Below are 25,529 nucleotides of genomic sequence, written 5' to 3'. Positions count from 1 at the left end.
CCCGGGTGATCCACCCAACCAAAAATCAGTGAGGGAAATGCCAGAGATAGCCAGAAAGAAAATTCAAAAAGAAATTGCAGCTGGGAGGGCGGCCGGTCCCTTTAGCCAACCCCCTATCGAAGGCTTGCACATCTCCCCCCTGGGTATTGTTCCCAAAAAAGCCCCTGGGGAGTTCCGTATGATACACAATCTTTCATACCCAAGGGGAGGTTCTGTCAACGATGCCATTCCCCAAGAACTCTGCTCTGTGAAATACGCGTCATTTGACCAAGCAGTTAAACTGATTCGTAAATTTGGAAAGGGGGCGCTGCTCGCAAAATGCGATATAGAATCAGCCTTCTGCCTCCTCCCAGTGCACCCTGAGGGTTTTCATTGGTTAGGCTTTAGATTTGAAGGGTCTTACTTTGTCGACAAAGCTATGCCTATGGGCTGTTCGGTGGCTTGTGCAGCCTTCGAAGCTTTCAGTACATTCCTGGATTGGGCGCTTCAATTTAAAACCGGCTCCATCGGGGTCTCTATTACCTCGATGACTTTATTCTCGTTGCAGCTACAGCTCCCCAGTGCACCTCTTTGCTTTTTTTTTTAAAATAATTTTTATTAACAGGCCAATCACATCACATTATCCATATCACATTAATTCCAAATTATACAGCCAGATTTTTAATTTTGTTGGGGGTATCCATACATCAAGCTCAGCTCGAGTCCAAAACAGCATCACTTACCTTACTGCTTTAATTAGACAGTTCTGTCCAGTTTGATCCAGATAGTCCTTTATTACTTCCTTTTTCTTATTATCATAAATTCCTTTCTTTGCGATCTCTGATGATTTTCACAGGCAGGTTAAAAGCTGGCATTCTATGTGGATTTTGTACTCTTCCAAAAATCATATCGATCAGGGACAGCCTCTGTACAACGCTTCCATAAACAAAATTAATCTCTGATCTGTCCTTTATTTTTCTCAGGCTTACCAAATAAATCAAATGAGTCTGGGGGTTCTGTCAGGTCAAACTTGCATTCCAGCATTCCTTCTCATTCGAACAATCCTGATTCTCCTCCCCCAGTCCTTCTTCCTCCGACAAGCCTGTCTTGGCGAGATGCCATTTTTTAACTGCGTCATAAAAAATTTCCTCTTTTCTCACCGTTCTCCAGTCTTCTTTCCTGTTATACTCCATCCCACATAGTTCTTAAAATCCTGCCTATGATTCATAAAAACGCGACGATCTTGTTTCTATCTGGGGTGAAGGGTTATTAATGTCACATCATGCAGAAAAAAAAGAGTTTTTTCCTCCACCCCCCCTTCGTTCCAAACATACAGTCTCCTTATGGTAATTCATCAGAAGATTTACTTATCCGTCCGTCACTCCTGGTCGCAGAGATCCATTAATCAGCAGTCTTATCAGTTGAGCTTTACTTGATGTATGTGCTTTCAGCTTCATTTCCAATCGTATGTTTCCAATTCCGAGCTGAAGCAACCAGCACGCGCTGATTGGAATCGGCGTCAGGAAGATCTGACTTCACCGAGGGCCTGTGCCAAGTGTTCAGCACCCCCATCACTCGTATCAGGGGGTGCATTGTGAACACAGCTGGCAGGACAGTGTCCCCCCCGCATCCTGGGGGGATTAGGAAGGCTGCATACTTCCCATAGCAGCCCCTTAGTACCTCGTATGGGTCAGAGAGATGTTATTGTCGGCCATCTTCCAACGCGCCACCTGGTGGCCCCCCCCCAGTGCACCTCTTTGCTGACATCATTTATCTCTTTAGCTGAGGAGCTCGGAGTTCCGTTGGCGGCGGACAAAACCGAGGGGCCCACCACCAAAATGGTGTACCTAGGCATTGAATTGGATACAATTGCACAGACTTCCAGGTTGCCAAAGGAAAAATTAGTCGCCCTTAGAGAATTGATTCAACAGCTTCTTCCATTGAGAAAAGTCACCCTCAAACAGATCCAGTCTCTATTAGGTCACCTGAATTTCGCCTGCCGGGTGGTATCTCCTGGGCACCCCTTTTGCACCCGCCTAGCTAGATTGTCTGAGGGCCTATGCGCTCCTCAGCACAGGGTACGCCTTTCCAAGGCGGTTAAAGCCGACTTACAAGTATGGCTTCATATCCTGGACAATTATAATGGTATATCTCTGTGGCAAGACACAATGCTACTTCACGCCGATTTTAGGTGCAGTCCGATGCTGCAGGTTCTCTAGGATTTGGGGTTTTCTTTAAGGCGGCGAGCCTGGGCTCGAGTGGCAGTTAGGCATTGGTAGGGGTACTGTCCTATTGTTATGCAAATGAAGGGGGGAAGGAGCGGCATCACCTTCCCCCAAGCAAGGGTAGTCTGGTAAAGGATTCTGGGGGGCGTGGCCTTGTCCTAAGCCTAAGGAGGTGTGGGCCCATGGCACGCCCCCACGCGGTGACGCCCGGGGAAGGTCCTAGTTGGCGTGCCTCAGCAGGACTCCTCCCTCTGGTGATTAACCCTTCCGGCCTCTAGCCGGTTAGTAGTTAGGACCAATGCCTAAGCCAATACCACTCAATTCCTGTAATCAATAAAGTTGTGGCCTAATTTGACCCATTAACCTGAATTCTTGTGTCCTGTGTCTTTATTTCATCAGGGGGAGGCGGGAACTCGCCACGCAAATTGTGCGAGTACTTAGAGCTTGCTAAGCTGACAGATGTCATTAGAGATAAACCTAAAATGATAGTAAAAGAATGGGATTATCTAAATTATTTGAGGGGTAAGGGCTCACCAACAAAGATCTGGCTATCGATACCGCAAAAGAAGGGAATAATGATCTGTTGTGCCAAACAAGATTTTTTTGTATACGGCTCGTTCTTTCCTCTTTCTTTTTTTCTTTTCTTTTTTCCCTTTTTATTTTCCTCTCTTGTTTCTTTTCCTTTTGTATTTCATATCCTTTGTTTTTTGTACGGTTTTTTTTTTTTATGTCTTGAAAGTTAAATAAAGCTTTAAAAGAAAAAGAAAGAAAAAAGAAAAGAAAGGAGATTCCGACTCAATTTCAGGAAGAACTTTCTGACAGCAGGAGCTGCTTGACAGTGGGAAGAAATCCCTCAGGGAGGCAGTAGACTCTCCTTCCTTGAAGGTTTTTCAGGAGAGGTTGGATGGCCGGCCGTCTGCCATGGATGTTGTCGTGGGGCCCATTGTGTAAATAATGTATATAAAGCAGACAGTTCGGGGAAACTCCCATTCCTCACTACTATGAGCTGAATAAAGAGCATGAAATCCACACTCGACTCCGAGTATATTTCAGATGATTTAGCTGAGATTCCTGCATTGCAGGGGGTTGGTCTAGATGACCCTCAGGGTCCCTCCCAACTCGACAATTCCATGTTGAAAAGGGCATCCAATGAGCCTTTAAAGCACATGATGTTCCACAAACGATCTGGGGCATTGCAGCTTCCCTCTCACGGACCTACAATCCCCAGAACCCCTGACAAACTACAATTCCCAGGATCGTTTGGGGGAAGACACCTGCTTTTTAGAACAGGGATGAGGAACCTGCAGCTTTCTTTCCCTGGTTTCCTAGGAACCAAGAACGGAAAGCTCAAGTACTTCAAACAGGGTGGTTTCAGGGAGCAGGGTGTATAAAATATTGTTCCAAATGTTAGGTGTCTCCCCTCTCTCTGCCAAGCAGTGGCAAGAGCCCATGGGGTTCCAGGCTCTCTCCTTTAGAGAACTGAGACATGGCGGAGACTGTCCTTGCTTTAAGAAATACGGTTTATTCACCTGTTTACATCTTCAGTCTGCATGGAGGGAATCCAGATCTTACAGCAGAGTCATTGCAAGAGGGATTTGACCCCCACAGCAGGCCAGCCAGTCTTCCCAAGTCAGATTCCAGACTCTCTTCTTCCTCCTCCTCCTCGTTCTTCTTCTTTCCAGTACCCCTTGCTCAAAACCTCTCTTTTCCTGCCACTTCACACCAAGACGGAGTTCTCTGGCATTTCCAGTTAGGCTCTCCAAGGCCTTGAATTATTTCTTAAAGGCCCTTGCTTGGCCAGGTCCTTTTGCATAGGCTAGCCCAGGAATTCCGCTGTAGCTTGTATTTTTCACTTCACATTCCAAATAATCCCAAATCATACCATTTATCAATTTATTCAAAGTGTTGGTGCTGACCTTTAAAGCCCTAAACGGCCTCGGTCCTGTATACCTGAAGGAGCATCTCCACCCCCATCGTTCAGCCCGGACACTGAGGTCCAGCGCCGAGGGCCTTCTGGCGGTTCCTTCATTGCGAGGAGTGAGGTTACAGGGAAGCAGACAAAGGGCCTTGTTTCACCTGTTCCCAATCATGGAGATTGGTATAATCAATGATACCTTCAGGAATCCATTTAGAAAACCACTTTCCCATGTGTGTGGCATGTGCCATATGGAAAGGCTGTGTACAAACTGGGATCAGACAATTTCCTAAGGTAGTGTGCATATCATATGTTTCACTCAGACAAAAATGAGAGACATTAGCAACTTCAGCTAAATGCATCCATTTATTATGGTTCTGCCGGAACATCCTACGGTCTTCTGGGAGTAGGCTTGGGCAGCAGCCACAGCAGTGCAGGGGGGAGATTCTGCAAGAAAGAAGGGATCTTTAAATCAGAGGATCTTTAAAGGGATCTCTAAACGCTAAAGGTTGCTTCCCCCTGACCCGTTACCTCCGAGGCAGGTATCCTTCACCTGGGCTTCAGTCCCTCCCGGGATGCAGCGGCTCCCAGGCTGCAAAGCAAAGGAGACATCAGCCGGCACTCCCAGCCACGCTAGCCCCAGTCTGGGGCAGGAGGGTGGGAATCTGGGAAGAGGGGCATTTCCTCCTACCTGATCTTACGAGTTCCCCAAACGTGGCCTCCGCCTCCGTATGGGCATCTTGGCTCTGTCCCGGCCAGCCTAGCTCAGAAGCAGCAGCCAAGGTTTCCTCCCTCTCTAAAATAACTCGAGATGTTCTTCAAATTGGAGGAAACCTTGTCTGCTGCTTCTGTGGCAGGCAGGGCCGGGGAGGAGCCATGCCTGCACAGAGACCGGGCAGTGGGGAACCGGCATGAGGGTCCTCAGCTGGGAACCGCCGGGATGGTATCTTGCTCTTCGTCCCAGGAGCCGGAGCTGAAGCCTCATCCCTGGAGAAATTAGGAGAAATATGGGCTACGAAGGCAAAGAAAGAACCTGAAATGCAATATATTTCTGCCAACTTTTGAGATTTCATAAGATTTCTCAACCTAGTTGTTAAGCATTTCTAAAGAAGATGAAGATGGCAAGAATAAGCACAACACGACCTTGTTTGAGATCTAGGTGGTCCTGTTCAGCTGTATGCCTAAACTGAAGCCTAAACATGGAGAACTATCTATTTCCCAAAATATTGGCTCTGTCCTGGCCGGCCTAGCTCAGAAGCAGCAGCCAAAGTCTCCTCCCTCTCCGAAATAACTCTAGATGTGGTTTTAATGGGAGGAAACTTTGGCTGCTGATTTTGCGACAAACAGTGCTGGGAAAGAGCCATGCCCACACGGAGAAGGGGCAGTGGGGAAGCAGGGCGAGGGTTGACAGCCAGGAACCACCAGGATGTTCTCTTGCCCTTCATGAGCTGGAGCCACATCCCTGGAGGCGTGGCTCTGTGGAGGAAGCATATGAGAATTGGCTGTGGGAGTTAGGCAAGGGTGCCTATTGGCCCCTCTACTATTCAATTTCTATCTAAATAACTTAGTATCTGCACTCAATGACTCAGAACTCCACCCACCGAAGCTCGCAAATCGGCATATTTCGGTCCTGCTATATGTCGATGATGCGGTAATTCTATCTAGAACCCCCATTGGACTCAAAAGAGCACTAAGAAAGCTCACAGCATACTGTGAATCTGAATGTCTCAAAATCAACTATCAAAAGACCAAGATACTCGCTTTTGGGGGAAAACCAAAGCTTAGAAGCTGGGAACTCCAAGGCTATAAATTAGAACAAGTCACAAATTATAAGTATCTAGGAATGGTGGTACAGGCCTCAGGAACCAACAAACGACACATAAACTCCATCGGGAGCTCAGTGGAAAAAACCGCAAACTGTATCCTTAAATTTTTCAGAGCACAAGGGGGCTTCTTTGTCCCCGCGGCTCTAAAATTATACAAGGCCAAAACATTTGCACAGCTCCTTTATGGATCTTTTCTGGGCTCGCCTTCCTCTGCTTTCTCCCCCCTTGAGAGAGTTCAATCCAGACTTCTTAGAGCTCTCCTACAAGTCCCCAGATGTGTCTCAAACGTCTCGGTTAGATGGACCAAAAACTACGGAAGCCATAGGTGGGGAGAGTGTTCGGTGTTTCACAAGGACCCCTAAGTTCCCTCTGCCCCAGTACCTGAGGGCTGTCACATCTCTCCAGGGATTTGGCCAGAACAAAGTATATGTTGGGGAAAGGCTCCCTCCCTGCAAAGAAAACAGAGCAATCAGCAAGCGCCTGGCTCCCAGCCATGCTAGCACCAGTCTGGCGCATGAGGGTGGAGGACCTGGGAAGGAAGCATTTCCACTTACCTGATCTTAGCAGCTCTTCCCACTTGGCCTCCGTACGGGCATCTTGGCTCCGTCTTGGCCGGCCCAGCTCAGAAGCAGCAGCGGAAGTCTCCTGTCACTCAGAAATAAGCTGAGCAGCTGTTTTAATGGGAGGAAACTTTGGCTGCTGCTTCTGCGCCAAACAGTGCCGGGAAGGAGCCATGCCCCACAGAGAAGGGGCAGTGGGGAAGAGACGCATTAGTTGGCAGCCGGGAACTGCCAGGATGTATCTTGCCCTCCATCCTGGGAGCTGGAGCTGGAGCCTCGTCCCCGGAGCGTGGCCCTGTGGAGGAAGCAGGATACAGTATGGGCTCTCATGTGAATGGGAGAGTCAGCAAGGTTAACGGCAGTCTTGAGGGGACAATCAGATCAAAAATTAATAAAAGAATGGGACTGTTAAAGAGTACATAAAAACATGGTTCTGGAATAAATATATCGATATGTAATGAATGACTTTTGCAGGGTTAGTGAAATGAAGAAACGGCTATAAAAGGCATAAAACCAGAAGTAACATATATGTAAATAAAATAACACAACAAATAAGAAAAATGGGAAATTTGAAGTCTAAAAAGGGTGGAAGGAAGTCAAAATGAATGTATGTTTTGTCATTATATTGTTTTTCTTTGTTTTTCTTTTTTCTTTGGTTTTTCTTATTTATGCTTTATTTTTGAATCTTATATTGTAATTATGCATTGAAAATAAAATTGAAAAGAAAGAAAGAAAGAAACCACAGGCTGTGTACCCACCATACCTTTGGGGCTCATCCCCACTTCCCCTTGGGCGATGTGTCCAGCGAGCTCAGGTGTTAACAGATTTGCTCTCTTCTTAAATCTTTCCTTCCTCTTACCTGTTCTTTTCATGAGGGGGGCTTTGGCAGCAGCAGTTTCCTCAAAATTCTTTTAAATCCTATTCCTCCACTTAAAAAAGAAGAAAAAGAACCTTGCAGTTTTCTCAAATTGTGTTCTAAGCCATAATGTCAAGGGTGTGAGTGTACTTAGGGGGAAGCCTCATAACAACTACACACCCACACACCCCTCGCTGTGGGTTAAACCTCAGAGCCTAGGACTTGCCGATCGGAAGGTCGGCGGTTCGAATCCCCGCGACGTGGTGAGCTCCCGTTGCTCGGTCCCTGCTCCTGCCAACCTAGCAGTTCGAAAGCACGTCAAAGTGCAAGTAGATAAATAGGTACCGATTCGGCGGGAAGGTAAAATGGCGTTTCCGGACGCTGCTCTGGTTCGCCAGAAGCGGCTTAGTAATGCTGGCCACATGACCCGGAAACTGTACGCTGGCCAATAAAGCGAGATGAGCGCCACAACCCCAGAGTCGGCCACGACTGGACCTAATGGTCAGGGGTCCCTTTACCTTTACCTATTGTGAAGGCGACGGTTCCTACATTTTGGGGGAACTGAAGCCATAGGGGAGAGGCATGCCTTATGCCGCCACCTCATACAGAACCTAACTACTATGTTCCTCCTTTATAAGTGGCTCCGTGGTAGAGTGTCTCCCTTTCAGACAGAAGTGCCCAGATTCAATCCTTATTTGCAGTGAGTTAGGTGCAGCCATGGCAGATGCCTGTATCTCCACCAGCTGGCATTCTGCGCCACCTTTTTGCTTGTTTTCTTGCTGCATCATTCATCCGTCTTGACATCCAAGTAATATCAACAGCGAGAAGCCAAGTCAGGAGAGCAGGAAGGGGAAGAGAGATCAAGGATTCGGATGGAAGAGGGACCTCAAGCAGTTGTGGAAGTTGTGCTGGGACCCGTTGGGTTGCCTCCCCAGTCTGGATAATGCATTATTGTTGAAGAGAATACCTGGATTATAAGTATGCCAAAAGAACACGCATGACCTGACGTGTTATTATCAAGCTGCGTTCTTGCTGGACACCAAGCTGCTTTCAAAAAATCACTGAGGTGAGTAGCATAGCATCTTGGATCAGGGAGTCAAAATCTCAGAAGCGTCAATTCGGAAAGCTGAATTCAAGGGAGGCAATAGCTGAAACCAGCTCTACCCACGTGGGGGCAGCAAAATACAGTTTTTGAAAGCATCTGCATTACATCCTATGGTGTATTGTCATTTGGAAGGCTATAGAAGGGCAAGAAGCAGGTTTGAATTTGTGTTGGGGATCTATCAATACCAGCCTTGGCTTATATTAAATAAAAAATTTACCTGGACATGTGCCGAGCTCCATTTTCAGCATTACCAGAACAATTATCCTGGATAGCTCAGTAGAGCACGAGACCCTTAATCGCCGGGTTGTGGGTTCAAGCCCCATGTGGGGCAAAATGATTCCTGCATTGCAGGGGGTTGGACTAGATGTCCTCAAGGTCGCTTCAAACTCCACAATTCTGTGATTTATTCTATGGCCATATACTCTGAGACTAAAGGTTTAGCTGTACCCCCAGACCCATCCCACAAAGTAGCAAGATCGTGAAACTTTGGGAAATTCTTTTTAAAATGAGCCTAGGGCTTGCCATTCGGAAGGTCGGCAGTTCGAATCCCTGTGATGGGGTGAGCTCCCATGGTTTGGTCCCTGCTCCTGCCAACCTAGCAGTTCGAAAGCACAAAGTGCAAGTAGATAAATAGGTACCGCTCCAACGGGAAGGTAAACGGCGTTTCCGTGTGCTGCACTGGTTTCGCCAGAAGTGGCTTAGTCATGCTGGCCACGTGACCCAGAAAAACTGTCTGCGGACAAACGCCGGCTCCCTCGGCCAGTAAAGCAAGATGAGCGCTGCAACCCCAGAGTCGGTCACGACTGGACTTAACTGTCGAGGTCCCTTTATCTTTTAGAACATGTTTAGGAACGATGAGTGTGTAGGTTGCCATTATAATGGAATGACGTCGTGACTTGAAGGTGTGATGTATACGCAGCCTTAGAGTTAAGAAAAGAGAGGCATGGAAAGGCCGTATGGTTCAACCTTGTACTCAACCAGATATTCACAACAGAAAATATAATCTGGGGACCACAGCTGAGGACCTGCCAAACTATCAACAGCTGTGGACAAGTCCAGCCAGGGAGCCAGGCCACATGCATCAGTGACGGGTGACGCTGATAATAATAATAATAATAATAATAATAATAATAATAATAATAATCTTTTCCACTCATCCCTCTGCCCATAAAATATTTCCTTTCCAAATTCAGGTGGGTCAAGGCTAGCTTATCTTTACCCAACTCTTGGGGAAAGACACTCTGTAAATGCTCAGAAGTGCTCAGTTCTTTATTATTGTTCTAGGGACGAATGCCAGAATTTCAAAAGAGGTTCTGGGACTAAACCCTGCTAGTTCAAGAAATGCTGATGGGCTAATTTTTTGGATGCAGTTCATGTATGAGTAGCCAGGGAGCATCAGTGCAAGATTTTGCATTGCTGCCTTTTCCCTGAGAGCTGCACCATGTCACCATCAGGGCAACCCAGTCTCCAGAATTAGCAAAATCAATTGTTTTTATCCGGTCAGCTTATCCTCCAGCTGTTAAGTAATTCCAGTCCCTGTATTGATGTAACAGCTCATCTGACCCTTCCAAAGTGGGTGCTAAAATAAGTAACAGGTCACCAAGTCGCCTGTGGAGCCAACATAATAAGAATTTATGAGGATTTTATTTATAATAATAGGATTCTATTCTATGGGCAGCCAGGGAGGGCCAGGGCGAGATTGTGCATCACTGCATTTCCCTGAGAGCTGCGCCATGTCATCATCCAGGCAAGGCCCGTCACATCTCCCCTGTAGGCTGCCAAATGGACCCCAGAAACTGCAGAGTGTCCATTTGCAGTGTGGCCACCTGGGTGTTTGGCTGAAAAGCAGGAGAAGAAGGCCAAGGGACTAGTGATGAGGAGGGCCAAGTCCCGGCGGAGGATGACTTTGCAGCTCAACGCTTGGTGTCCCATCAAAGCGGTCATGTCCAGTGAGGTAAGCAGTGCATAGGGCAACTGCAAAGCCAGGAAGACCAAGACCAGGGCCAAAATCAAGCGCAGGGCCTTGAGAGACTGGGCACACAGGGAGGCCAGGAGAGCACAGGTGATTGCTGTGTAGCAGGCCGCTATGACTGTGAATGGGAGCACAAAACCCAAGGCCACTTGCACCAGGCTGACGGCCGCTGTGATGTCCGCCATCCTGCAGAGGTGAACACCCCCGTAGTCCTCAACGCGGGCGTACATGAAATGGGGCAGTGCCAGAGCCATGGAGAGCAGCCACACCAGCCCTGAGCAAAGCCGACCCCAGCAGGTGGTGGAGGAGTGCAGGCAATGGGCGACAGGTGCCCCCACGATCAGGCGTCTCTGTCGCTTTGCTTCACGTTGCTTTGGTTGTATTCTGTTTTACTCTGACTGTTGGGAAACCTTGCGTATTACAAGCGAGCTCTCTGTCTCCCATAAGGAACAAGAACTGGTTTTTTTTGTCCTTTTAAGCTGAAAAGCAAGAGAAAAAGGACAATGGGAGTTGTAATCAAGCATCACCTGTAGGAGAGCAGCGGTTCCCAAACCCGTCTTATTAGTGTCAGCCTTTTCCCAGAAATGCATCCACAGCATGAACACGTACGTTCAACTTGTAGGGTGCTCTCCCTGCCCCATGCAATTTTTCCATTCTTCTTACCTGTTCTATTTACATGGTGGCTTGGGCAGCAGCCACAGCAGGGCAGACAGGAGATCCTGCAAGAAAGAAAGGATCATTGAAGCAGGGGAGAACTGGACGCTATGCACTGCTTCTTGGGTTGGAATCCTATTTGCTGCTTTCCCAGTGGCATCTGGGTGGCGCCTGTGAGAAGAGGAGGCTCGACCAGACGGGCCCTTGGCCTGATCCCACAAGCCCTTCTTGTGTGTTTCCTTCTCCCTGTCCCATTACCTCTGAGGCAAGAGTCCTTAGTCTTAGTCAGGTGATCTCTGTGTAGCAGGCCACCATGACTGCGAATGGGAGCGCAAAACCCAAGGCCACTTGCGCCAGGCTGACTGCTGCTGCTACGTCCACCACCCTGCAGAGGCAAATGCCCCCATAGTCGTCTACACGGGCATACAAGAAATGGGGCAGCGCCAGAGCCGTGGAGAGCAGCCACACTAGCCCTGAGCAAAGCTGACCCCAACAGGTGGTGGAGGAGTGCAGGCGGTGGGCGACGGGTGCCCACAAGATGGCCACATAGCGGTCCACGGTGAGGCCCATGAGGGACAGGAAGCCGCTGTAGAAGCTGAGGGCATGGAGGCCCTGCAAGGCCTGGCACATGCCGGTGTCTTTTTAAAAAGGTATTCTCTCTTTGCAGCTAAATGTCTAGAGGACTCCCTCACCTCGCCTCACGGTTTGAGTTAGGGGTCCCAAAAGAGGCTGCAGCAATTCTCCTCGAACTGGGGAAAGCCTTCTCAGTCCCTTGGGGGTTTGTGGAGCCTTACAGCTCCCTCCCCCCCCCCCCCCGAGCTGGCGAGCTTGAGCTTGAGAGAAGGTAACTGCGGTGAACTGGAAGCAACTTGGGGGGAAGCCTTGGCAGCAGCCACACCCTCCCTTTAATTTTGTTTGCGCTGACCTTGCTATGCCTGTCATGGGGTAGTCTGCTTTGGAGCAGGGGCCTGGTAGGAATTTTACCATTTGGCTGATTGGCTGGGGCCATTTGGGTTTGCCTACTGCGTAAGGGATGTGGTTGGCTGTGCCTGCCCCTCCAATGCTGCTGCTGCAAAGGTTGAGCCCTTGGTCTTATCCAGCAGACCGTTCTTAGGTGTTTCATAAGGCCCCCACCTCCTTCCCCCTGCCCCCGTACCTGCGACTCATCTGTCCTTTTCCTGGGCTCCATTCCCTTCAGGGAGGTGGTTCCCAGGCTGCTTCTTTCTCTCGCTGCAAAGCAAACGAAGGCATCAGCAGGTGCCTGGCTCCCCTCCAAGACAGCACCAGTCTGAGGCATGAGGGCCAAGGACATGGGAGGGAAGCATTTTCTCCTACCTCATCTTAGAAGCTTTCCCCACTTGGCCTCCGTACGGGCGTCTGGGCTCCATCCCGGCTGGCCTAGCTCAGAAGCAGCAGCCAAAGTCTCCTCTCTCACATAAATTAGCTGAGCAGCTGTCTTAATTGGAGGAAGCTTTGGCTGCTGCTTCTGCGCCAAACAGGGCCGGGAAGGAGCCATGCCCCACAGAGAAGGGGCAGTGGGGAAGAGGCGCGAGGGATGGCAACCAGGAACCGCAGGGATGTCCTCTGGTCCTTTATCCCGGGAGCTGGAGTTGGAGCCTCATCCCTGGAGTCATGACTGTGGAGGAAGTAGGATATCGTATGGGTTCTCATGTGAATGGGCTCTCACTGTCAGCGGATTCCCCAATTACCGCCTTGTCCCACCATGCTGCTGTGCAAATTTGCAGGAGATAAAATCACTGAGGGGGGAGTTTTGTAATCTTCACAGTTGTACTCTTGTCAAGGAAAATGAGAGTTGTCCCCCAGTTCCCAAATCTGTCTTAATAGTGTCAGCCTTTTTTCAGAAGTGCCTCCACAGCCTGAACACGTACTCTCAACTCTCAACTTACCTGTTCTATTTACATGGTGGCTTTGGCAGCAGCCACAGCGGTACAGACAGGAGATCCTGCAAGAAAGAAGGGATCTTTTAAGCAGGGGAGAACTCAACGCTATGCACTGCTTCGAGGGAAGAATTCCTGAACATGTGAATGGTCTTTCACAGACCGAACGCCAGGGACAGAACGTCCCCTCAGACACCCATTTAGCTGTCACACCCACCCCAGGGACTGAAAGTAGATCCCACTGCGGAGCTCACAAGAGCTGCCTTTTGTCAGGAACCATCAGATGACCAGGAGATGCAGCAGAAGAGCATCTCTGACTGCATGGCTTTATAAGAGGATTAGGTGACTGAACGGAGGAGGGGGGGGGTCAAAGGCTACTAGTCCTGATGGAGGAAACAATGCTTCAGAAAAGCTGTTGCAGGAAGTCCCAGGTGGGCAGAGGGCTCTTGGGCTTGGATCCTGCTTGCGGCATTCCCACTCGCATCTGGGTGGTCCCTGGGAGAAGAGGAGGCTGGACCAGACAGGCCCTTGGTCTGATCCTGCAGGCCTTTCTTGTGTGTTTCCTAAGGCAACCGTCTGTCCCCCCTGTCCCATTACCTCTGAGGAAAGAGTCCTTCGTCTGGGCTCCAGTCCCTCCCAAGATGTGGTAGCTCCCAGGCTGAGTCTTTTCCTCGCTGCAAAGCAAGTTCTTGCTGGAAGCCACTGGTGGGGGGAGTGTTCCTACGACTCCCAAATGTTTCAGAAGACCCCTTGCTTGCAAAACGGCACTTTGTGACATCAGCTGGCAAACGGGCCAGGCTGCTGGGTTGTCAGGCAGCTGAATAAAGAAAAATAAAATCAGGGGGGTCAAAGTGTGCTGGGATGAGGCCATGGTGGGTCACTGTGGGTCAGGCCAGAGGGTGCTTCCTTTAGCTGCTTATATAGAATCACAGCATGGTATAATAATAATAATAATAATAATAATAATAATAAATTATTTGTACAGTGGTGCCCCGCAAGACGAATGCCTCGCAAGACGGAAAACCCGCTAGACGAAAGGGTTTTCCGTTTTTGAGTTGCTTCGCAGGACGGATTTCCCTATGGGCTTGCTTCGCAAGACGAAAATGTCTTGCGAGTCTTGAGATTTTTTTTCGCTCCCCCCCCCATTTCTAAGCCGCTAAGCCTTTAATAGCCTTTTAGCAGCTAATCCGCTAAGCCTTTAATAGCCGCTAAACCGCTAATAGCGCTAATCCGCTAAGCCGCTAATAGGGTTGCTTCGCAAGACGAAAAAACTGCTAGACGAAGACACTCGCGGAACGGATTAATTTTGTCTTGCGAGGCACCACTGTATCCAGCCCATCTGGCTGTGTCTCCCCAGTCACTCTGGGCAGCTTCCAACAAAGATTAAAAATACATTAAAATGTCACACATTAAAAACTTCCCTAAACATGGCTGCCTTCAGATGTCTTCTAAATGTCAGGTAGTTTATCTCTTTGACATCTGATGGGAGGGCGTTCCACAGGGAGGGCGCCACCACCAAGAAGGTCCTCTGCCTGGTTCCCTGTAACTTGGCTTCTCACAGTGAGGGAACCGACAGAAGACCCTCGGGGCTGGACCTCAGTGTCTGGGCTGAACAATGGGGGTGGAGACGTTCCTTCAGGTATACTGGACCAAGGCCGTTTAGGGCTTTAAAGGTCAACACCAACACTTTGCATTGTGCTCAGAAACATACTGGGAGCCAATGGAGGTCTTTCAAGACCGGTGTTGTGTGGTCTCGGCGGCTGCCCCCAGTCACTAGAGTTGGTAGAGTTGGAAGGGATCCCAAGGGTCATCTAGTCCAACTCCTGGCAATGCCATGATCCTGCCCACTGCCAACCCTGGCTGGGCTCCAGACTCCAACCATCTCCTTACCAGTCAGATGCACAGACCCCTTGCAATTCTGCCTTGGGTGGAGAAAGGGGAGAGAGAAACGTTTTGCTCTCTGTCCCTCAGGACATGGATATGAGAGCCACACCATGAAGCCCTGACCATATCTCAAGGGCCGTCACAGGGAGGAATTGCATTGCAGGGGGTTGGACTAGATGACCCTCGGGGTCCCTTCCAACTCTACAATTCTATGATGCTTTGTTTTAAAGCACATGACTTTCCCCTGAATGATCCTGGGCATTGCGGCTTCCCTCTCACAGACCTACAATCCACAGAACCCCTAACAAACTACAATTCCTGGGATTGTTTAGGGGAAGATATCTGCTTTTTAGAACAGCGATGAAGAACCTGCAGTTTCCTCACCCCCATTTCCTAGGAACCAGGAACTCAAGTGCTTCTAACAGTATGGTTACAGGGAGCAGCGTATATAAAATATTGAATGTAATAGGGTTATTAAGGTAATTGTATTAGAATTATTATGGAAATTTCAAGGAGGGAGGGAGGGGGAAAGGGAGAGTATGGGATTCTGGTGGTGAGTGATGATTGGATGAGAATTTGAAAAGGAGTTTGAATGCGAGGCAGTTGAGAGTCAGTTGAGAGCAGTGGGTTCTGGAGAGGGTGGTTGGGCAAATAACTATTCGGTTTAGGATCAGTAGTCAAAAAGTTTTTGATTTGAGTTTCTACTGAAATGAGGCTGCATCTTAATGTTGTATTTTAATCTTGTTTTTAAGTTGTATTTTAATCAATTGTTTTTATACCTGGCGTTAGCCGCCCTGAGCCCTGTCTTGGCTGGGGAGGGCAGGGTATAAATAAAAATATAAATTATTATTATTATTATTATTATTATTATTATTATTAGTCTAGTCGCCATTTTTGTAATAAAGCAGCATATGAGATAAAAAGAATTTGAGGCCATAAGCTCAGGTACACACGTCATCCTACAATCGTTTAGTGAATCATCCCTACAGTCTCCTTTAGTGAGGGTGTAGTACCTAGATTCTGGATCAAACACTGATATTTTTTTGCTCTTTTCTAGTTTCAAAGGTTTATGTTCTGGTTCTAATGATGTAATAGGGGTGGGGGCTCTTTAAATACTGGAGTCTGCCACACACCTTTTCTTTTTTAAAATGAAATAATTTCCCCTCAAAAACACATGCATTGTCTCTTTAGGTTCTTCACTTACATTTGTTGTGAGACATTGGTGTTACATGCAGTACAGGGTTGGGAAGAAAAGAGGGGGGCAGTGTCAGATTTTTGTATAGGCTAAGTAGGCTGAAGCCTAGGGCTTCTAAATCTATGGGGCCTCCGCAGCCTGCCCACCCCCTAGCAGGCAGTCTCCCCTCTCCCAAAATTGCAAACCCAAGACTTCATGCGAGGGCCCAGCAACTATGAGACTCAGGGCCAGCCAGTGGGGCCCAATTTGAAACTAGGGCCTAACTTGAAATTTTTTGTGGGCCCTAGTTCACAGCCAAAGTCTGCAGAATCTTAGAGATATAAATCCGTGTGCTAGGTCGTTTTCACAAGGTCAGCAAAGCCCTTCAGAAATCAGACCTGTTATTGAGTTCTTGTGCAAGTTTGTACAGTTCACTTCCGGATTTTTTAAAGGGAATATTTTGATGAGCTTGAGAAACAAGCAAAAGCCACCTTGCCAAATGTTAACTACAAAACAAGGAGACAAAGAGTGAGGGAACAGCAAAGAAATGACAGAAGTGCACCTGATGCCTTAGATGCACTTTCTTCAAGAGATAAGTTTAGGATAAAATCCTTTATTCCTAAATTAGATGCACTTGAAGCCAATTTAAAAAGAAATACTGTGTGCAGTATTTCTTTCTAGTGTGAGTGGGCATTGTTATCTTGTAATATGTTCAGTAGGGCCAGTTCTGGGGTGACTTCGGGTACCTGTTTAGTTATTTTGCTTATTTCTGGTATGACTGCGCACACTCCTTTTCTGACTGGGTGGGATCTGCTGGTTCAGACACAGCGTATGTCTGAGAAGGCCCCACGAGGTGATCATGAGGAGGAGGTGCGAGGAAAAAACGGTTGTGGCATTGATTTCTTGGGCAACTTGGAAGGGCTGTGGTGGGATCCAGAAATGGCAACCTGGAGCCCCGCTGACCACTTAACCTGCTCTCTTCTCCATCAGCTTGGGACCTTTTTCTGAGATGCTTGCTGGGTATGATAGTATCCTTTGTCGTTGGAGCATCTTTATCAAGATGCTAACAGATCTGCCTGCCTTTGATCAGTTGTGCTTCAAGGGAATCTCACCAGTCCTCTTGTAGCCTTATGAGGCTTTGGCCTCGGGTGGGAAAAATATTGCGCCCGGGAAAGGGAAAATGGGAGTCAACAGACACTCAAGGAATAGTTTCGGAGAAAAAGCTTTATTTCTACCATCCATGAACTGGTAGAAGGAGCAAGTGTGATAGTTCACAAAAACATGCACGAGTTCACAGTCATTTGCATAGAATATATATTCCCCTTCCAGTTCCCTCCCCTTCCTCCTCCCTCAGGAGTCCTGCCCCATGAGTTCCTCTGAGCATGAACAGAAAGCTCCTGTCTTGGACTCTTCCCAGGAAGGGGGGGGTGAGAAGCCAAGGGGTTTCAGAGTGTTCAAGATGCTGCAACTGAATGAGATAAGATTCGTTTCTCAGGCCTGCTCTGACAGAGTCTATTCATTAGCTTTTCCGCCTTCCAGTACAAGTCTTCTTGTACTGATAAAAGTAACGGTTTGCTATGCATCTTGTGAGAAAACAGAGGAAAACTTTAGCTGTGGATTTTTAGAAGACAAGAAATGACTTTTGGACAGTTTTGAGGCCTGGTTGGGGGGGTGACTTCAGGCCTAGGTGGGGTCACCTGTCCTCACCTTCCTTCACTGTGATTCTTTAATATTTTCCAGCCCAGATAGATATTAACCAAAGGATCTCACAATAGTCATCTCCTTGCAGGAACAAGGAAGCATAGGAGAATCAGATGCACCACAAGAGCATTTTGGATGGGATGGCTTTCAAAGAGGGCTAGACAATTGCATGGAGGAGAGACCTATCAAAAGCAACTAACCGTGATGGATATGCTCAGCCTCCCCTGTGTTGAAGGGAGCAATGCTTGTGAAAAGCACTTGTTGGAAGCCACAGACTCCCCAAATGTGTTTCAGAAGGACCCTTCCTTCCTTCTGCCCCAGTACCTGAGGGTCGTCACGTCTCTCCAGGGATTTGGCCAGAATGAAGTAAACGTTGGGGAAAGGCTCCTTCCCTGCAAAGAAAACAGAGCAATCAGCAAGCGCCTGGCTCCCAGCCATGCTAGCACCAGTCTGGCACATGAGGGTGGGAGACATGGGAAGGAAGCATTCCTATAATATGGGGCACTCAACTGGCATTTCCACTTGCCTGAAGTTGAAGCATTTCCCCCCTTGTTCTGGCCTGCCTCTCTCCTAAGGAAGATACAAGCTCTTGCTGGAATCCACTGGTGTGGAGAGTCTTCCTATGATTCCCAAATGTTTCAGAAGCATCTTTTTGTTCCTTTACCTGCTTGATATAATCATAGCATGGCAGGGCTGGAAGGGATCCCAAGGGTCATCTAGTCCAACCCCCGGCAATGCAAGGATCCTGCCCACAGCCAGCCCTGGCTGGGCTCCAAACTCCAGCCTTCTGGTTACCATTGCAATTCTGCATGGCGTGGAGAAAGGGGAGAGAGAAATGTGTTGCTTACACTCTCATAACACTGATATGAGAGCCACACCATGCAGCCCTTTCAATAAGCAAAGTCTAAAGGGTCATCACAAGGAGGATGGTGCAAGCTTGTTTTCTCCTCCTCCAGAGGCCCTTAGGGCCTGAAACAGTGACTCTCTTTCCTTGGAGGTTTTTAAGCAGCGCTTGGATGCCCATCAGCCATGGATCATCTAGTTGAGATTCCTGCATTGCAGGGGGTTGGACTAGATGACCCTCGGGGTCCCTTCCAACTCTACAATTCTATGATGCTATGTTTTAAAGAGCATCCAATGTGCCTTTAAAGCACATGACTTTCGCTTGAATGATCCTGGGCATTGTGGCTTCCCTCTCACAGACCTACAATCCCCAGAACCGCTAACAAACTGCCTTTCGCAGGATCATTTGGGGGAAGACATCTGCTTTTTAGAACAGCGATGAAGAACCTGCAGTTTCCTCACCCCCATTTCCTAGGAACCAGGAACTCAAGTGCTTCTAACAGTATGGTTATAGGGAGCAGCGTGTATAAAATATTGAATGGAATACGGTTTTTAAGGTAATTGTATTAGAATTATTATGGGAATGTTAAGGAGGGAGGGGGAAAGGGAGAATATGGAATTCTGGTGGTGAGTGATGATTGGATGAGGATTTGAAAAGGAGTTTGAATGCGAGGCATTTGAGAGTCAGTTGAGAGCAGTGGGTTCTGGAGGGGGTGGTTGGGCAACTAACTATTCAGTTTAGGATCAGTAGTCTAGTCGCCATTTTTGTAATAAAACAGCATATAAGATAAAGAGAATTTGAGGCCATAGGCTCAGCTACACACATCATCATTTAGTGAATCATCCATACAATCTCCTTTGGTGAGGGTGTAGTACCTAGATTCTGGACCAAAGATTGATATCTTTTGCTTTTTTCTAGGAAGGATGCGGGTGGGGAGAATTCTGGGATTCATCTCCACAGAAGCATTCCCAACCAGGGTGTACATTGGGCTCTCAAATTTAAAGAGTGCCCTGTGCAATGCTAAAATTTGGCACCCCTCCCTCTTGTTCTTCAGCATTGTTTTGGCACCCTCTGCAGCGTGGTGCCCAGTGTAAGCACGCCAGTCATGCCATCCTAAAACGGCCCAGGCCCAACCTTGGGATGTGGTGTTGGCATGGGAGAGGATAACGCTCCGTGTCCCGCCCAGGTGGACCACAGAGAAACACTTCACATAAAACTATAGGAATATCTAAATCAGGCCTTCCTCCTCCAGCTGGCAAGATGACTGTGAAAAACTTCCCCTGCCACACAAGGTCACAGCATACCTCCACATTTTGGTTGGTTTCGTGGCACCGCTGCTGGGCTTCTGGAGGTTTTCCCAAACCACGACCCTGCGAAGGAAGAAGGACATTGTACTCTCTAGGCGACAGGGGTGCCGTGGGACGTCCCCAATAATCTTCTTCTGGGGCACAGCACCCTCAATATTTTCTCTTTCACCCCCTCCTGTCTGCCTTCCCAGTTCCCTCCCTTCCTCAATGTTTGGGGAGCAACTTCCCCTGCCATGGAAGGTCACAGTATACCTTCAAATTCTGGGTTTCCCCATAGCACCGCTGGGCTGCTTCTTCTTGGCCAAAGCCTTAAGCCACTCTCCCAAACCATGGCCCTGGGAGAGACGAAGGACATTGTATTTTCCTGGCATAAGCATCCACTCTAGGGCACCAGGGTCCCCAGGGCCCTCCCCAATTATTTGGGGCTGGGGTGAGGCGGGCCTGCTCCCCACCCCTGGCCTAGCCCTTTTTGGCAAATGTGGGGAATGGATTCCCCATGAAATTAACATACCACGACTTGCAATGCTTCCCTACGGTGCCACAGCCACTGCAACGGCCTTACTGTCAGAGGAGCTGGGGGACAGGAAGGAAAATAAAAACAGAGGAAGGTACCAACCAGTTATTCACAACAGAAAATCTCATCTGGGGACCACAGCTGAGGACCTGCCAAGCTATCGACAGCCCTCAATGTTTTCTCTTTCACCCCCTCCTGTCTGCCTTCCCAGTTCCCTCCCTTCCTCAATGTTTGGGGGGCAACTTCCCCTGCCACAGAAGGTCACAGCATACCTTCAAATTCTGGGTTTCCCCATGGCACCGCTGGGCTGCTGCTTCTTGACCTTAAGCTGCTCTCCCAAACGATGGCCCTGTGAAGAAAGAAGGACATTGTATTGGTTGACATAGGCATCCAACCTAGGGGACAGGGGTCCTGTTCGCCCTTCCCAGTGCTTTTCTTCTGGGGCACAGCCCCCTCGCTTGCTGCTCCTGCCTGGGCACACGACGGCCCGACCCTTGGCTTGGAAGGAAGGGGTGAGGGGCTGAGGCAAGACAGGCCTGCTCCCCCCCCAAGCTCCATTTCGCTCAGGTTGGCGCTACGACCTCCTGGCACATGTGGGGAATGGATTCCCCATGGAATTAACATACCACAATGTCCAAGTTGCAATTTTTATACATGGCGGCTTCCCCTTCTTTCATTTGCTCGTGAAGCCTCTGGGCCTCCTACCTTCAGAATCCATTTCTCTCACTGTCATCTGGCAGGCATCCCTCTTGCAGGGCATTATAAGGCTTGCTTGCAAAGCAGCACTTTGTGACATCAGCTGGCAAACAGGGGCCAGGCTTCTGGGTTGTCAGGCAGCTGAATTAAGAAAAAATAAAATCAGGGGGGTCAAAGTGTGCTGGGATGAGGCCACCGTGGGTCAGGCCAGAGGGTGCTGTTGGCCTGTGTGGTTGTGCCTCCCCTGGTTCTGCATCTTGCTGCCCCGCCCCTTCCTTTGGCTGCTTGATGGTAGAGTTGGAAGGGATGCCAAGGGTCATTAGTCCAACCCCCGGCAATGCCAGGATCCTGCCCACAGCCAGCCCTGGCTGGGCTCCAAACTCCAATCATCTTCTTACCAGCCAGATGCACTGACCCCTTGCAATTCTGCCTTGGGTGGAGAAAGGGGAGAGAGAAACGTTTTGCTCTCTGTCCCTCAGGACATGGATATGGGAGCCACACCATGAAGATCTGACCATATCTCAAGGGCCGTCACAGGGAGGAAGCTTGTTTTCTCCTGCTCCAGAAGCTCTTAGGACCTGAAGCCATAGCTTCAAGCTACAAAAAGGAGATTCTGACTCAACTTCAGGAAGAACTTTCTGTCAGGAAGAGCTGTTTGACAGTGGGAAGAAATCCCTCGGAAGGCGGTAGACTCTCCTTCCTTTGAGGTTTTTCAGCAGAGGTTGGATGGCCATCTGCCATGGATGCTTTAGCTGAGATTCCTGCATTGCAGGGGGTTGAACTAGATGACCCTCGGGGTCCCTCCCAATTCTACAATTCTATAATTCTGTGATTTAAAGTGCATCTAATGAGCATTTAAAGCACATGATGCCCCCCAAATGATCCTGTGCATTGTAGCTTCCAGGCTCTCACCTTTGTGAAACTCAGCCATAGTTGTAGAAAGAGTGCAGTGTCCTTTCAGGCTATTAGAGCGAGTCTGAATGTTGGGGGGGAGGCAGTTGAGAGTTTGTTGAGAGTGGTGGGCTTTAGAAGGAGGGGGCAAGGGCGGCTTCGATTGGCTGCAGGAGCTTCCTGCACTCAGTCGGAAGCCATGTCGGACGTTCGGCTTCCAAAGAATGTTCGCAAGCTGGAACACCCATAATTATTTTATTTGTTGAATTTATATTGCACCCTTTCTCCCGAAGGAGGCCAGAATGACATGGGATGTGGGTCTATTCTTGGCAGTTTCCCATAGATATGACACAGCTGAGGCGCAACTGGGAACATTGTGTGAATAAAAACCAGTGACTTAAAAGTGCCAACACTTACCTGCTTCTTTAGATGTGTGTCAGCAATGCAGACCATAGTGGCTAGCTTTCTTATTCTCTTGCTTGTTTGCTAGTTTCTGGCTTCCTCACATGTTAATGTGGCAGACACGCTTAAAGAACAAATACTGTTGCTTCCATCATGCCTACTTGGACCCATCAACCCTTACATCCGTGCCCTATTTTGCACGCTTACATAATTCAATAAATAAACTCAAACAGCAGCAACAACAAAAACTGTGGGGCTGTGAAAAATTCACTCTGTGTGTTTTGCTGCCTTTTTGTTAGTTATTCCCCTTGCAGAAGAAGAAGAGGGTGGGGCTCTTCGTCTCCCTGCCCATCCCTTTCCCCACAGAAGCAGCCTTCCGCTTTCCTTTCAGTTGGCTGAATCAGGCCCCACAGGTTTAATCAGATGTGCATCCAAGGGCCAATTCTGACTGTCTGTACTATCTGCACCCAGTTTACCGTACGGCCCTCTAAGGAGGCCTTTCCCATCCACTGTCCTGTTTTCCAAAGAGCGTTGTTGGTAGCGATGGCCTTGGCTATCCATGCCAATGAGCCTTTGATAGTATGTCCACCACTTAGGAGTCCCAACAAAAGCATAGCAGAAGGGGTGCCGCCGCCACTATGGAGTTTGTGGCAGGGCTTAGGCTCTTAACTCTTCCTTTAGCATCATAGAGGGACCACAAGGATAATCCAGCCCCCTGCAATGCAGGAATATTTCAACCAAAGTGGGGCTTAAACCCACGATCCCAAGATTAAAAGTCAGGCTCTATTGACTGAGCCATGATTAGTGGTCAGCATTTAATCTCGGCCTCTCTGGCAGTGAGGAGCATTGCACCCCTTTGCCATATTTGGGGGTGTTTTTGGAAGAAGCCGGAGACCACCACTGTATAAATATATATAAATATTACATATTTAAGGTTACATGTTATCTTATCATCCCCATTCTATAAATCAGAGCTTCCCAATTTTAAATATATGCAGAAGAAGGTCTTGGGGCTTACTGCCATATGAAAATATTTTAACCCTGAGATATTGGAAGTAATAGCTTGTGTATATATAATAACTACCCTATAATAACTTAATAATCCACCTTCCCTCCCCCCCCTTTACTGTATTAGTATTCTTCTAGAAACTGGAGGGCTTCTGCCTCGGAACATACAGGTTGATTCTGTGACAGACCAGAACCAAGATGGAACTGTCTGTACATCATGTTGCCCTGATAAATTTTATTCTCATGAGAACTTTGGAACACAGATTGGCTTTCATATCAATTAGAGCCTGAGGGTTTATCTTCATATTTATGCAATAATCTGGTAGAAACTGTTGGGGCAAATGGATTATATTTACTGATACTGAGCTCTTTCTGTGGTCAGCTATAGTTCCAAGCTGTCTATATAATATAGTTACTTAGAAAAAGAGTCCTATTTATTTCTATAGGGCTTAATTCCATCTAAGTGTGTTTTATCTTACGCTACTAGTATGGAACACTTATTGCTAGTTTGCTTGCAAAGCAGCACTTTGTGACATCAGCTGGCAAACGGACCAGGCTGCTGGGTTGTCAGGCAGATGAATTGAGAGAAATAAAATCAGCGGGGTCAAAGTGTGCTGGGATGAGGCCATGGTGGGTCACTGTGGGTCAGGCCAGAGGGTGCTGTTGGGGTGTGTGATTGTGCCTCCCCTGGTTCTGCATCTTGCTCCCCCGCCCCTTCCATTGGCTTCTTGATAGTAGAGTTGGAAGGGATGCCAAGGGTCATCTAGTCAACCCCAGCAATGCCAGGATCCTGCCCACCGCCAGCTCTGGCTGGGCTCCAAACTCCAACCATCTTCTTACCAGCCACATGCACTGAACCCTTCCAATTCTTCATGGGGTGGAGAAAGGGGAGAGATAAATATTTTGCTCTCTGTCCCTCAGGACATGGATATGAGAGCCACACCATGCAGCCCTGTCAATATCTCAAGGGCCGTCACAGGGAGGAAGCTTGTTTTCTCCTGCTCCAGAAGCCCTTAGGACCTGAAGCCGTGGCTTCAAGCTACAAGAAAGGAGATTCTGACTCAACTTCAGGAAGAGCTGTTTGACAGTGGTAAGAAATTCCTCAGGAGGCGGTAGACTCTCCTTCCTTGGAGGTTTTTCAGCAGAGGTTGGATGGCCATCTGCCATGGATGCTTTAGCTGAGATTCCTGCATTGCAGGTGGTTGGACTAGATGACCCTCGGGGTCCCTCCCAACTCTACATTTCTATGATCCTATGATTTAAAGTGCATCCAATGAGCATTTAAAGTACATGACATCCACCAAATGATCCTGGGCATTGGGGCTTCCCTTTCACAGACCTACAATTCCAACCAGAGGCCAACCAGAGCATACTGAGAAGCAAAGCAGCTAGTAAGCCTGTTGCAAAGTGACATAATAGGAAGAAGAAGAAGAAGAAGAAGAAGAAGAAGAAGAAGAAGAAGAAGAAGAAGAAGAAGAAGAAGAAGTTAGACAATAAATTTTTTCCCAATACAGGGTTGCCTTCAGATGTCTTCTAAAAGGAGCAAAGATTCTTTTATTCACAACCAGGACAGATGCACACGCCAACTTCTGGCAAAATTCACCCCAGTAGCAACCAGGAAACTCCCTTTCCGTTTCTTTTTTTCTTTTGCAGAGGAAAACAGATTTCACTGTAGATTCCGAACTGACAGGAGGTGTGCCTGTTTTGTGCTTGGGTATAAAATGTGAGAAGGAGCCTTGAGTCATCCCCAAGGAAGCTGAGCTGAATGTCTTTCCGCCCCATTGCAAATTCCGTCCTGACTTTGTGCCATTTCATGCCGGCCTGTCATTCTGGGTGTGAGATCACAGCAATGTCTTTGGGGAAAGCCCTGTTATTTAGGAGGTGTGGAGAAGGTAACAGAGCCCTGTCACTTCCTGAGGCAACCACACATTCATTGTTATGAGCTGAATGTCCTTCCTTCCTGTCCTGTTGACTCCCTATGTATAGGAGGCAATTTCAAGGAACTTTTCCCACTCTGTTTTCTCCGGGTTTCTTCTCTCCAGGCTGAAATTCTTCCTGCCCCCCTCTCCACCAACTCAACCATATTGCAGTGTCATCAGTACATCCCAAATTGCCATT

At 48.3% G+C, this 25,529-nt stretch overlaps 1 protein-coding gene and 1 long non-coding RNA gene across 9 annotated transcripts; both read right to left on the bottom strand.

Annotated features, from left to right (window-relative positions):
- LOC308461669 lies at positions 1 to 5,225 on the bottom strand. Its single transcript, XR_013978939.1, has 4 exons — positions 4,811 to 5,225; positions 4,651 to 4,711; positions 1,733 to 4,566; positions 1 to 566 (listed from the first exon to the last, which is right to left on the bottom strand). It is a non-coding gene; the product is annotated as an uncharacterized lncRNA (long non-coding RNA).
- A 4,990-nt stretch (positions 5,226 to 10,215) lies between these two features.
- LOC308460589 (uncharacterized protein) lies at positions 10,216 to 24,493 on the bottom strand. Of its 8 annotated transcripts, XM_080977174.1 has the most exons (10): positions 22,023 to 24,493; positions 20,412 to 20,473; positions 19,898 to 19,963; positions 18,074 to 18,141; positions 14,702 to 14,912; positions 13,588 to 13,807; positions 13,000 to 13,055; positions 12,249 to 12,728; positions 11,102 to 11,157; positions 10,688 to 10,917 (listed from the first exon to the last, which is right to left on the bottom strand). In XM_080977174.1, exons 1-5 carry the CDS (start codon positions 22,039 to 22,041, stop codon positions 14,798 to 14,800), a joined length of 330 nt encoding a protein of 109 aa, XP_080833300.1. In that variant the 5' UTR covers positions 22,042 to 24,493; the 3' UTR covers positions 10,688 to 10,917; positions 11,102 to 11,157; positions 12,249 to 12,728; positions 13,000 to 13,055; positions 13,588 to 13,807; positions 14,702 to 14,797. The 8 variants fall into 8 exon arrangements, 2 of the variants coding, with proteins under 2 accessions (XP_080833300.1, XP_080833299.1); XM_080977173.1 differs by lacking the exons at positions 14,702 to 14,912; positions 22,023 to 24,493 and adding an exon at positions 20,687 to 20,900; XR_013978584.1 differs by lacking the exons at positions 14,702 to 14,912; positions 20,412 to 20,473; positions 22,023 to 24,493 and having other exon boundaries at positions 12,249 to 12,322; positions 12,428 to 12,728; positions 15,259 to 18,141; positions 19,055 to 20,123.
- Between the last annotated feature and the right edge of the window lie 1,036 nt (positions 24,494 to 25,529).

This window comes from Podarcis pityusensis, assembly GCF_964106645.2.
Source record: "Podarcis pityusensis genome assembly, chromosome: 13".
In the NCBI taxonomy this organism is placed as follows: domain Eukaryota; kingdom Metazoa; phylum Chordata; class Lepidosauria; order Squamata; family Lacertidae; genus Podarcis; species Podarcis pityusensis.
Note: the sequence above shows the minus strand (reverse complement) of the source record. Positions and strands in the feature narration are given on the sequence as shown.